The 13529-nt window shown below is 41.7% G+C and overlaps 1 protein-coding gene across 1 annotated transcript in view; it reads left to right on the forward strand.

Moving 5' to 3' along the window:
- The window catches only part of LOC121926912 (cytochrome P450 2J6-like), a 41209-nt gene that overhangs the window by 25110 nt on the left and 2570 nt on the right, over positions 1-13529 (forward strand). The window contains exons 2-8 of the mRNA XM_042460295.1: positions 407-569; positions 2574-2723; positions 4637-4797; positions 5818-5997; positions 8680-8821; positions 10567-10754; positions 12205-12346. Coding sequence (XP_042316229.1) covers positions 407-569; positions 2574-2723; positions 4637-4797; positions 5818-5997; positions 8680-8821; positions 10567-10754; positions 12205-12346 — 1126 coding nt within the window. The remainder of the gene's footprint in view (positions 1-406; positions 570-2573; positions 2724-4636; positions 4798-5817; positions 5998-8679; positions 8822-10566; positions 10755-12204; positions 12347-13529) is intronic.

A 13529-nucleotide genomic window follows, 5' to 3' on the forward strand; every position in this document is an offset into this window, starting at 1 on the left:
GTATTCTTCTCTCCTGATTGACTTTGTTCCATTTAAACACAGGAATATAACAATTGTTCTTTTGATACCAAGGCTTGCTATTTATTTGCTTAATGCCTCAATAAACCCTTTGTATCTTAATTATATTGAATTCTGATATTAATACATCCTGTCCCAATCTTTGCCAAAATTTTTCTACCGGAGCCTCTCTTAAGTAGCGATGTTAATTCATCGTTTTCATGCCGCCATGGAGAGAGCATCGCTGCATTTCATGTGTTTTTCATTAAGTTCGGTAGGGTTTCTTTTAGTGCTTTTTTCTAAAAAAAGTGAAAAGGTAGAATTAAAAAAGAAAAGGTAACGGGGAAATTGTGACGATTGGCCCATCTCTAACATCACTTCCATCTGCTTTGGTCCCACTTACTTGCAGCTTGCAAAGAGCTACGGAGATGTCTTCACCGTTTGGGTTGGACCTTATCCTGTGGTTGTATTGGCCGGATTCGAAACGGTGAAAGAAGGACTGACCGACAATTACGAGAGATTGTCTGGACGACCCATGATCCCCTTCTTTAAATTCCTGAGCAATGAAAAGGGTAAGCTTTTGTAAAGAAAAGAAGGAAAGGAAGAAAGAAAGATGAGTCCCTTTCCTTTCAGTCATTTGATGGGTTGGTGGGTCCAAGGAGTTTATCACACTGGGCCTGATTTCGGCATTAAAGAGAGATTAAAGCGCACTTAAAGAATCAGCATTCTTTTTTGCACAGAAAAACAACATTTTCTGCATAGGAAATAATATGTCTATGCAGAAAGATTATTTGTTTCTGCAGAGAAAATGATGTTCTCTGTACAAAAACAACGCCTGTGTGTGTGTGTGTGTGTGTGTGTGTGTTCAAAACAACCACGTGCAAATTTTGCACAAACTATGTCTCAAGCTGTGAATATTCTTGTCAGTTTAGGATTCTTCTCATCAGGGTATTTCAATATTTTCTTTTAAATTTGATCATTAAAATATATATTTTCAAATATGGTGTGGCAAGGAGAGAGCGTGATTCAGTAGTATCCTCCTCATTGATGGCATTTGGTGAAAAGTGAGGGCAGGCATCCCTTTCAAGAGCCATGAAAAACGACATCCCTGAAATCTGCAAAGGGATCTTGCAGCATCTTTGAAACGGTGTGAAAGAAGTTGCAGCATATATTTTAACAGATCAAAGCCCCATACAGACAGGCCAAAATAAAGCTGCTTTGGGCCACTTCGGAGATATGCTGTTTAAATGATGCATGCGTCCTAAGAGTCCGGAAGCTGCACCAAAGCTGCACTCAAGTCCTTAGGACCGGATTGTGGCTTTGGTGTGGCTTCTGGCCTCTTAGGACGGATGCGTAATTTAAACAGCATACCTCCAAAGTGATCTGAAGCAGCTTTATTTTGGCCTGTCTGTTAAAATTTATGCTGTAACTTCTTTCACACAGTTAGTCTCAAAGGTGCTACATGATCTCCTTGTATAATGATATTCGAGACTAAACAAAGTGATGTCTCTGAGTTCTTTCCCAAATCTGTGCTTTTAGCACACCTTCATTTGGTCCGGTAGAGCAGGAGGCATTGTGTGTGTGTTTGTGTGTTTGTGTTTGTGTATGTGAAGACTGGAGAAGGAGTTTCTCACACAGGAGGAATTTCTCTTAATTTTGAATGAAAAGAAAGTGGGGCCAAAACGCATTCATGTGAATTCACTAGTTCAGCCAATTTACGTGAATTTGAATTGCGTTTGAACTGGCTTTCCATTGCCCGAAAACAGCTTTCCATTGCCTGAAATTGCATCTGGCAGTCTATCACGCAATAATGTGAAATCCCATGATTGCGTTCCAATTTCCCTTGTCTGAGCAAGACTGGGCTATGAGCCACTGATCCCTGTTAAAACGTCCTTCTATTTGTGTGATAATAAAATCATAGGAGAGAAATATAACAACAAGAAAAAGAATGGGGAAACAAAGGGGGGGGGGGGGTCATGGAACAGCTTATTAAGGCAGAAATATTCGGAAGCAAAGAGGTTCGTAGGAAGTTGTGTGTGGGTTTTGTGTGTGTGTGTGTTTTTCCAGTATGAATGTTTGTACATATGAAGAAGTAGGAAGAAAATAAAGGCTAATAAACGATTAAAGGTTAATGAAGGTAAAGTATGTAGAAGAGGGTAGGAGTAAGTGAATGGAGGTTATATTAAAAGGATGAGAAGGGAAAAGGAGATGGAGAGAGAGTAGGGAGAAGGAAGGTCAAGGAAAGATGATGTGATAGGAAAGAAAAGAAGGAAAGGGAGAAAGAAAGGTAAGGAGAGAGGTAGAGGAGGAAGGGAGAAGAGGAAGGGGAAGATAAGGGTGGGAGGGAGAACCAATAATTGGAGAAGTATGAAAGCGTATATTAAAGCATTTAAACGTGATCAGAGATTCATATAATTGTGATGTGTTTTAATATGTTGGTATGTTTATGTTGTGTATGTGTATGTTTGTATGTTTTTGCAATAAAATTAAATTTAAAAAAAAACAGGGATCTCTGTCCAATGCAGATAAAAAATGTAAAGAAATTAAAACCTCCTTCTGGTTGTTGGTTGTCGCAGGCGTCATGTTCTCCAATGGCAAAACCTGGAAGGAGCAGAAGCATTTCAGCCAGGCTACCCTACAGACCTTAACTCAAATGCAGAAGGATCTGCAGCGTCAAATAGACAAGGAGGCTGGTCATCTGGTGGAGACCTTTGCGCGGGAAAAGGGTACGTACGCAAGGGCTGAAAGGTTTGGCCAGTGTGCCACTGGATCTCCTTGGCGGCTACGGCTTCGGTCCAAACGATATGGCCTTAAAAAGACAAAGTCCCGGTCTCAAAGCGGGTGGATGCCATGGGCAGAATATTCGATGCCGGGGAACAAAATGTTCTTTGAAGACTCAGGAACCAGTTCAATTATAAGTGATGGCAGACTTATAAGACCTTGTTCCTCCTGTTGGTGCAGTGTAAAAATAGACTGTTATCTGAATAAAAAGGTAATAGCCTAATCCAAAAACCAAAACAGTATTACAAACAGAAAGGTTTAGGGGAAATATATATATAAATATAAAATAGTGTTCAAAAGCAAAACATAAAAATGAATTGAATATCTAAACTATATTCAAATAATACAATAACAATAAATTCTCTTATATCCAGTGTATAAAGAATGCAATACACCGTGCAGAGATACATAGACAGCAAAGAATATCCAAATATCCACATGCATTTTGACAAATGTCTTCCTTGGTGGTAAAGTAAAGCTGTAAGGGCAACACAATAATCATCCTATTACTAAAGAGTCATCCAGAGTATGAAAGTAGGCTGAATCAGGCTAATAACAAAAATTCCGTGCACCCTGGATGCTCAAAGGGATGTACAAAGGCTATTGTATTATTATTATTATCAGCCAGAAGCCTCTATCATGGTCTATGTTGCATAATTTTATGTATACTTAATTACGTAGAAGAGGCTCTAAGAAACCTTAGCAGTGAATTGTGAAGATGTGTAACAACAGGAAACCAGCAAGAGCATCCCATGGCACATCGACACTTCCTAATAGGAGTCCCAATGCATGATAAGATTAATGCCCATTGCTTCCCTGCATCGTAATATCACAGAAGCCCCTTACTGTATACCAATGCTAGGGTCTTCTCTTCGCCAAGCTGAACTCGCCCCGCTCCTTCAACCTCTCCTGATATGTTTTGTTCTCTATACCTCTTATCATCCTTCTTGCCCCACTCTGAACTTGTTCCAACTTATCTACATCCTTCTCAAAAGAGAAGCATGTTTGTGAGGTGCTGCCACCAGGTGAGGGTTCTTCTGCCTGAGGTAGATGGGACCCCTTGAGACCCCCTTTTACCTAAAGAACTCCCTGCCACCAGCTGAGGATTGACTCATAGAATCCGAGTTGGAAGAGGCCCCCACCAAGGGCCCTGATCCAGTCCAACCCCTTTATTCTGCCATGCAGGAACCCTCCATCAAAGCATCCCCATTGACAGATGGCCAACTGCCTCTGTTTAAAGACCTCCAAAGAAGGAGACTCCACTCCACTCCGAGGAAGAAGTGTGTTCCCCTGTCGAACAGCCCTTACTGTCAGGAAGTTCAGAACTGGACCCAGCGTTATTCCAGGTGGGGCCTGACTCTTCCCAATTTAGCAATGCACCAGGAGGACTTTGCTGAGAATTTCACTGGCGCTTCCCTTGCTGACTGTAGGGAAGAAGTGGGCCAAGCTAAGGCATGTGAAAAGGAGTGCAGGAGAGGCAGAATACTTTAATAGAAAAAGGTTTTATTCTAAGTAAGGAATTTCTATAGCAAAGGATATCTGCTCCATGAAGAACCACCTTGTCCTCCAGGCACAGATAGAAAGTATAATTTACAGAGTATAAGTTTAAAAAGGTATACGTTACAGATCTGGAAGAAGAGAGTGGCACTATTACTTTCCTTGATCTAGACACTATACTTCTATTGATGTAGTCTGAAATCGCATTGGCCTTGTTAGCTGCAGCAAGAAGGCTCTGATATATGGAGGGACTTCCATTTATCACAACATTAAACATGCTTTCCCATCAGTCCTACTGGATCTTGTCCTATGTTTCCAAAGACCAGGGTGATGCATGCTTTGACTGTCATTGTGTCTGCAGGACAGCCGTTGGATCCTTTATGGCCGCTCATGCACTCAGCCTCCAAAGTGATTTCTACTGCAGCCTTTGGCCATCAGATGTCCATTGAGGAGGAGGCCTTGCGCAACCTGACCGAACATGTCAACACTGTCACCAAGTTTAGGGGCAGCGCTGGAGAAATGGTGAGTATGATGCATCCCCCGTGGAATGGGAGAATTCTCCTTTTTCCATGGGATTGTGGTAGCTATATTCAAAATATTCAATTTGTAATCAATATGTATACTTAGCAGGTGAATGGAAAAGGGATTTAGTGATGAGGCCCAGGCTGAGAGGGTGCTTTAAGATAGATAAGCTAAAAGGTTTAGGGCGACATCTCAAAGGTTTTTCTACCCACTTTTTGCTCCTGAGAGGAGTTGCATTAAGATATAATTAATAATGTTATGGAATGACATCTTGGAGCATCCTGGCACAGGTAATAATAATAATAATAATAATAATAATAATAATAATAATAATAATAATGATGATGTATTATTATCCCACCCTTCTGTGTAACACAACCAGAGTGTCTTGCAAGATTAAAACAAGGCTAGTTAAAACAAGGCTGATAGAAGAGATAGAATGTGCTCACATGGGTTTCAAATGTATGTATATTTGTAACCAACAAATGTAAGAATTATATACCTGTATGTTTAACTTTTCTTGTAGCCAATCCATGATATAGAAGAGTTTCCTTTGTCTAAAATCCCATAAAACCATAAGTTACTTTTTGCTTCGGGCTTCAGAATTCTGGAAAGTTATTTCCATCTGGAGCAAATAAAAGCTGATTTCATGCAAAATTCTGGGGTCTCCTATCTGACTGTTTGTTGGTGAAGGAGAAGGAAGATTTCTTAGCCTTTTTAGAAATCTATAACAGGATGATATCGGTGTTGAGTGTAAATCGGCTATATCGAATCAGATCAACGCTCAGTCCAGCCCAACAACTTTGCAGGTGTTCAGACCAAGAGGAGTATTTTGTAGTACCTGCGATCCTTTTCTCCGAGAGATGAAGAGGACTGAATTCATAACTTTCTCCATGTTAAAACCTGATCCGCTGTAGTACTGTCTCCCTCCTTTCCTGCTGCCTTCCCCTTTTACAAGCAGCTGCTCCATAATGTTTTCAGGAACATCCACATAGGTTTTTTAATGGGCTTTTCCTGCAGGTCTACAACATCTTCCCTTCGCTTCTGCAACATATCCCTGGACCTCACAAGAAGGTCCTCTCCTCCTGTGAATTTATACGTTCCTTTATCAAGAAGGAGGTCGAAAACCATAAGAAGAAATGGGCACCACATGGTGAGCCACAGGACTTCACCGACTTCTATTTGGCCCAGATCCACAGAGTAAGTCTTTTGTTATGTATTATACTTATCATTACAATTACAAACAAAAAACCATATTGAGAACATATGTCTTCATAAGTGGATTCACATCCGAGGAAAATAGAATTGAGCAGTTCCATAAATTCATGTTCAGTAAAGGGCTGCTGCTACATTACTGTGCAGTGGGTTTGGCAAAATTACCGATGCACATTGGGAGCAATGCACAATGGGAATGATGCACATTAGTTCCAGTGTGCATTGGTCCTTTTTGTGCATCTGGACACTAGCTAGGGACTGCAGATGAGCATTAGTAGAGCCCAATGTGCATCCAAATCCTCTTGCCAGTATCCTGTCACACATCTTTGCAATTCATAGAATCATAGAATCATAGAGCTGGAAGAGACCACAAGACCGCAATTCACTAACAAGGTTTTATAGCACCTCTGCCATGTCGCTAAGTATTTGTACAGTTACATAACATAGGTCTTGCCTGAATGAGCCAAAACAGTCTGGACAATGGGGCTGTACAGGCAAAATTACCTGTATTTACCTAAAGCCACCCTTTTAGAGCCAGACTGGGGCCATGGCAACCGCACACGGCGGCCCTGAGCTCACCTTTCCTCAGCACAAAAAGGAGCCTCAAAAAGCGAATCCTTTCTGCACCTCAGAAAAGCTACCATAGCTGGGGCGTCGTGGCTTTCCTGTGCTCCTTTGGCACTGTATCATATAGACGCAGTGCCAGAGGAGTGCCATGACACTGTGCGCTGTGTGGTACAGCGCACAGCATCATGCTGGCCTGGTGGCATCATCAGGGCATGCGTCATTTGGATGCCATGTCCTGACTCTGCTGTAAGGCCAGCCAAAAATGCTTGTCTGTACATCCCCCAAGTCTGGCATGTTCAGCAGCAGAACCCTTAAAACAAATTTTAAAAATGTACCTCTTACTCTGCATCTTCTGGGCTCTGGATCGTCCCACGCGACGTTGACTATAGAGTCATGCTGGAAGACCTAGAGGTTCCTATAGAGGTGTTATCTCTAGGCATTTCTAAGTCCTCTGGTGTGGTTCTATGAACTTCCACCAGAAGTTGACCATTGAGTTGCACTGGAGGACCTAGAGACTCCTAGAGAGGTGTTCTTTCTAGGTATTTTCTAGGTCCTCAAGTACAATTCTGTGAGATGCTTCTGCCAGAAGTTGACTCTAGTGTCATGCTGGAGGACCTCTAAAGATTCCTAGAGAGGGGTTGTCTAGACTTTTCTAGGTGCTCCGGTACAACTCTATGGTATGGTTCTGCAGTCATCCCCATCCGCCATTCCCCATCTTCTGGGAAGATCTGGAGCTCTCCGTTCCCTAACTGGCGTGACTGTCTGCATGGATGTCCCACTGAACCACCCACCTTTCCCCTGCAATGACTGGGCTGGGCCTGAGTGGTTTTTGGTCATTGACCGAATAGCATACTGATGGAGGCCCAGAAATGAATGTGAAATCCTTTGTCCTAGATGAGGAATAAATTACAAAGGGAACCAGATTTCTGCAGTACAGGCTGAGTCTCCTTTATCCAAAATTCCCAAATCCAAAACTGTCTACACAAGTAGCTAAGATAGTGGCCCCTTTTATTTCTTTTGGTTCAGTTTACACAGGTTTTGTTTCATGCACAAAATTATCAAGAATACTGTGTTTAAGATGACCTCCAGGTTGTATGTACAAGGTGTATACAAAGCATAAATGCATTTCATGCTTAGACTTGGGTCCCATCTCCAAAATATCTCACTATGTATATGCAAATGTTCCAAAATAAATAAATAAATAATCTGAAATCCGAAACAGTCCTGGTCTCAAGCGCTTTGGATGAAGGGACTCAACCTTTCCTCCTTTTGCTAGAGAGTACACTTCTTTCCAAGGCAATGTTTCCAAAACATTGTGCTCTGCTCTGTATTGCAAAGTAGGGTTGATAGGGATTGCATGTCTGGATGATTTCCCCCTTATCCGTGTAGAAGGCTAGTATGTCAGAGAGAAACATCAAAGCCTAGCCTTTACTATTTAATTGGTTTTCTGAAAACCTGGAGAGCGATGTGAAACATCCCAAACAGTAAATGAATTTAATTGAGTTTAACGTTGGGAGAAGACAAAGGGGAAAGCATGCAGCGGCTGCACTGAGAGTCAAAGCGCATTATTATTATTATTATTATTATTATTATTATTATTATTATACCATATCTATATAGCACTATAGATTTACACAGCGCTGTACATAGAGACAATAAAATGGATAAAAATGAAACCTGCCAGTGGCGTACATTCTACGAAATACACATAAAACAATATAGTAATACAAGATAGAATTAGATAAAATTCAGGCAACAGACTGAGAACATCAGAGATCAAATGAAATAAAATAGATGATTTGTTTATTTAGCAAATATTTAGAGAGGTTTTTCCTTAAGCGCTGAAACACACCTCTTTGTCGCTGCGCATGATTGTCCTCAACTGAGTATCTTGCATTTCTTTTGCAACTGGATTTTGGAAAATGCTTGCTTTGCATAATTTGAATGTGATTGCGAAATTGCGGTTTTGTGTGAGGAAATTCCATCATGAGGGGAAATGCATCAGTGGCTGGGAATATGCGTTCATTTTACGTGTCCTTTGAGCCTAAGGCTACTTTAGGTCCAATATCTTGCTTGCAATTTTGTGCTTCTAACCCACAGGAGCAAATGGACTCCACAACTACATTTAATGAAGACAACCTGGTTCAAGTTATCGCTGATCTGTTTGTTGCCGGCACAGACACCCTGGCGGCCACCTTGTCATGGGCTCTGCTCCTTATGGCTATTCATCCCGAGATCCAAGGTGAAAGGAACTGGTGTAATGCATGGAAGGATGCTTACTATAGCTTTATGTATTGAAAAACAAAATCCTAGACTTGTAACGGAAAGAAACTAGAGTTGGCTGGCTCAAACCAGGCTGGTTTAAAGCTTGATTTACACTAAATGACTACATCAAAACCAAGAGCAAACCAAAAAACATTCCTGGTTTTTAAAAATTAATTATTCCTGTCTATCTATCTATCTATCTATCTATCTATCTATCTATCTATCTATCATCACACACATAGTCTGGCTATTATTACTATTTCCAACCCTCTTATTAAGACAATTTAACTTTAATCGTTTACTGACAGCCGCTCATTGTTAGCCAGTATCCAGTGTCAGTGGCTTCTTTTTAATCGCTTTATTTTATAATGAAAGAAATGCCATTCATAACAAAAACTTCAATTATGACACGGGCAAAATTGGGCAAAATTAGGGGTTTAAACAGCTATTATCCCATGCAAAATGCTGTATTGCACTTAAGATTTTCACATGATGTTGTTGTTAAACAGGCAATAAACAGCAACAAATCATTGACGGGGAAATCCTGAAAATGACTTGTTCCTGTTTATTGCCTGTTTAATAGCGACGTGTGTGAAAATCTCAATTGTGATATCGCGTTTTACATGGGATAACTGCTGTTCAAACCCTCTGTTTTGCTCTATTCCCCCGTATGATTAGGTCCAACCAAAAGACCTTGCTTTAAAACAGCACTTTCCGAAGAACAATTATTATTTAAGCTAGAGGCCATGACATCCGAACTGCATTTTGTGACTTCATTTTCTGATTGAGCCTCAGATATCCTTTGGTTGAAACCCTTCCCAGTTCAAGAGGAAGCATTTTGGAGTCCTGTTTGATCATCAAAAACTAACAGTGTGGATCCAGAAAGTTATGAGGTTATAAATCTTGGCATACAACCTTGCAATTGTTGAAGAGGACGCTAGCTGGGTCCCCCCTTTGATGAAGCCCTTTTTGTTTTCTCAAATGGCAGTTGACCATTTTCTCAGGGAAGTATTGCCTCATTAAGGACATGAAAATATTCATCTATTTTGACACATTGTCTCATTAAGAACGTGCCAATATTCTTTACATATCTATGGCACAGGAACATCCATATTCCTCTTAGCTTAAGCTCTTGGTAGACCAGGTGCTGGCCCTGTTTCAAGTTACAGATGGCAACTGGGCAGAAAGTTCCTTTTAAGAACAATTTTATGCTGGAGGGACCCATAGGGACAGAGTAGTATGACCCCAGAATACCTTCCCACCATTCCTGAGTTATGGATAGCTGTCATTATATGCATTCATTCTTCTTTAAAAAATTAATACATTTCCAGGCTCTGATTTTGGAGCCTTATCAGCCCTCTTGGCTAAAGAGGGGCTGCATCCACACTGTGAAAATAATGCAATTTGATGCCATTTTAACATCCATGGCTCAGTGCTATGGAATTCTGGGATTTGTAGTTAGATGGTAGTTAGATGGTGGGACCAGAGCTCTCTGACAGGGATGGCTAAAATCTCACAGATCCCAGAATTTCACAACTCTGAGCCATAGACGTTAAAGTGGTGTCAAACTGCTTTATTTCTGCAGTGCAGATGCAATCCGAGCCTGAGGGAACTATGCCAAAAGTATGTCCAAAACAAATAATCATAATCATCATCATCATCATCATCATCATCATCATATGGCTCCCACCTATGAACTGGAATGTTCTTCCTCCTCCTCAGCGAAAGTCCAGAAGGAGCTGCAAAGTGCTCTGGATCCCTCCAAACTGGTCGGCTACGAGGATCGGAAGAAACTGCACTACACCAATGCTGTGATTCATGAGATCCAACGCTTCAGCAACATCGTGCTCTTTGGCCTCCCCAGACTGTGCATGGAGGATTTAAATATATTTGGCCATTTCATTCCAAAGGTATGGAGCAATGTATACCACTGGCTTTCTCTTTCCTAAGAAAAGGGTGGCAACTGTACTGGAACATCCCCCACCAGCAAGGCTCAGAGGTGTAAACATTGACTAAGATCCTACTTAATGCTAGTGGAGGATAACAGTACAGCTGGACCCCTGTATCCACAGGTCCAGTAACAGTGGTCTCACTTACCTCTCTGTATGCACCTGGAGGTCCTGCAGCATGACTCTATGGTCATTTTCCACTGGGCCACTGAGTACAATTCCCTTCCATGCAGTAATACACAGTCAAAGCATCCCCGACGGATGGCCATGCAGCCTCTGTTTAAAACTCCCAAAGAAGGAGATTCCAAAGCCGCATACTGTATTATGCGTGACTATAGGTCAGCCTCATATATAAGTAGAGGGCAGGTTTTGGGGGCCAGAATTATGGATTTTGATATGACCCATGGATAAGTCAAGGGTAAAACTTAGAAGCAGGCAATGAAGGATGCAAAGGATGAAGCAAAGGAAAACAGTGCAAAAGAACTTACAAAATTCCAGCAGACATAAGTATTTGTGTTCATACTAAAGGCTGGATGGATGAGAGAGCAGAAGGGGATCAGTGCTTCCAGGGCAGATTAAACTCTTGCCTTTTACCATAGACAGATAGATAGATGACTTAAAATACAGTACTTACACTGACCCATGGATAAGTCGACTCAGGATTTTGGGGTTAATTTTTTAACCTAAATTTCTAGACTTAGACATGAGTATATACAGCATTTCACTGTTGACCAGCTCTTACCATCAGGAAGCAATTTCTAATATTGAGGTGGAATCCCTCTTCCTCTAGTTTGAATCCATTGCTCCATGTCCTAATCTCTGGAGCAGAAGAAAGCAAGCAGACTCTATCCTCAATATGACACCCCTTCAAATATTTAAATAGGGCTATCATAGAGTTGGAGGAGATCCCAAGGGCCACCAAGTCCAACCCCATTCTTCCATGCAGGAATACACAATCAAAGCACCCAGGAAGATGGCCATCCAGCCTCTGTTTTAAAACCTCCAAAGAAGGAGAGCCCACCACTCTCTGAAGCAGTGTCTTCCACTGTCAAACAGCTCCTACTGTCAGGAGGTTCTTCCTAATGTTGAGGAACATTAAGAGAGTTCTTTGATTGAACTTTGATGGTGAGTTCTTGCATGGCAGAATGGGGTTGGGCTGGATGACCCTTGGGGCTTCTTCCAACTCTGTGATTCTATGATTCTAAAAGGTCCTGTCACTTCTTAACCTTCCCTTCCACAGTTAAACATATTCAGATTGCTATGCCGCCGCTCATAGGAGAGAGTTTCCAGATTGTTAACCATTTTAGTCACCCTCCTCTGGACGTGCTCCAAATTGTCAACATCCTTCTTGAATGGTGTTTATGTGTCTCTAAAAGAAATGCATTTGAGTCCACCTTCCTCTTCTTTTTAGGATACTCTGGTAGTGCCAGACCTGTGCTCTGTTCTTCTTGACCCCAAGAAGTGGGAGACCCCTCAACAGTTCAATCCTAACCACTTCTTGGACAAGGATGGAAAATATACAGCGAGGGAAGAATTCTTTGCATTTGGAACAGGTACATGTCTGGAATTCTGTTGGTTTTAAACAAATGGTGTTTGGTTTTAGGAAGGCATAAGAGTGAGAGTTTCTGAAAAATCAATGATGAATGTTTGAAAACAAGCTTTTACTACTTTCTAGATGAGAAACCTGTCAATAAGTTGGTATAGTGCTAGTCCTCAAGTGTGATAAGTCACTCCTGTAGCAGTTCTGGGATGCCATAGTCATGCCATGTCAGTGTCCCCATCTCCCCTACTCTAATAATAATAATAATAATATGTTTTATTTATAGACCGCTATTCCGCAATGATCATAGCGGTGTACAGTAAAAATTGTAATACAATACAAAATACAAGATGACAGTTGAGGAGGGAGGAGCCTCTTCCTTCAGGCTGTCCCCGATGTTGCTCTACCCTTTGCTATTCCAGAACAGCCTTTCCCCCATTACTTTCTCCCTCACTCTCGCTCTCTCATATATATATGTGTGTGTGTGTGTGTGTGTGTGTGTGTGTGTGTGTATGTGTGTGTGTGTGTGTGTGTGTGTATGTGGATATATATATGCACGTAACTCCAGAAGAAGGGCAAGCTGGGAAAGGCAGGGAGGTAGAGTGAAGGATAAGGGTGGAAGAGAGTGAGAGGAGCCAGCAACATCCTGGCTGAGCTAATGGAGGCATGTGTTCCCAAAATGGTATGTATGCACTTCCCTTTATTAATGAAATAGTGGTGAGAACAGGGGTCATGTGACAGAATCATAGAGTTGGAAGAGACCCCAAGAAGGGCCATCCAGTCCAACCCCCCTTCTGCCATGCAGGAAATCTAAATCAAAGCATCGCCATTGACAGATGGCCATCCAGCCTCTGTTCAAAGATCTCCAAAGAAGGAGACTCCACTAACTCCGAGGAAGGAGTGTGTTCCTCTGTCGAACCGCCCTTACTGTCAGGAAGTTCTTCTAATGTTGAGGTGGAATCTCTTTTCCTGCAGCTTGCATCCATTGTTCCGGATCCTGTTCTCTGGAGCAGCAGAAAACAAGCTTGCTCCCTCTTCAATATGACATCCCTTCAAATATTTAAACAGGGCTATCATCATATCACCTCTTAACCTTCTCTTCTCCAGGCTAAACAATGTGTCTAAAGGGGTGACTGAATGAGGTCTGGAACCATGATAGCACTATGAGGAAGGACTTAGGAATTTGGCTGGGGATG

The sequence above is a fragment of the Sceloporus undulatus genome, chromosome 3 (assembly GCF_019175285.1).
Source record: "Sceloporus undulatus isolate JIND9_A2432 ecotype Alabama chromosome 3, SceUnd_v1.1, whole genome shotgun sequence".
Taxonomy (NCBI): Eukaryota; Metazoa; Chordata; class Lepidosauria; order Squamata; family Phrynosomatidae; genus Sceloporus; species Sceloporus undulatus.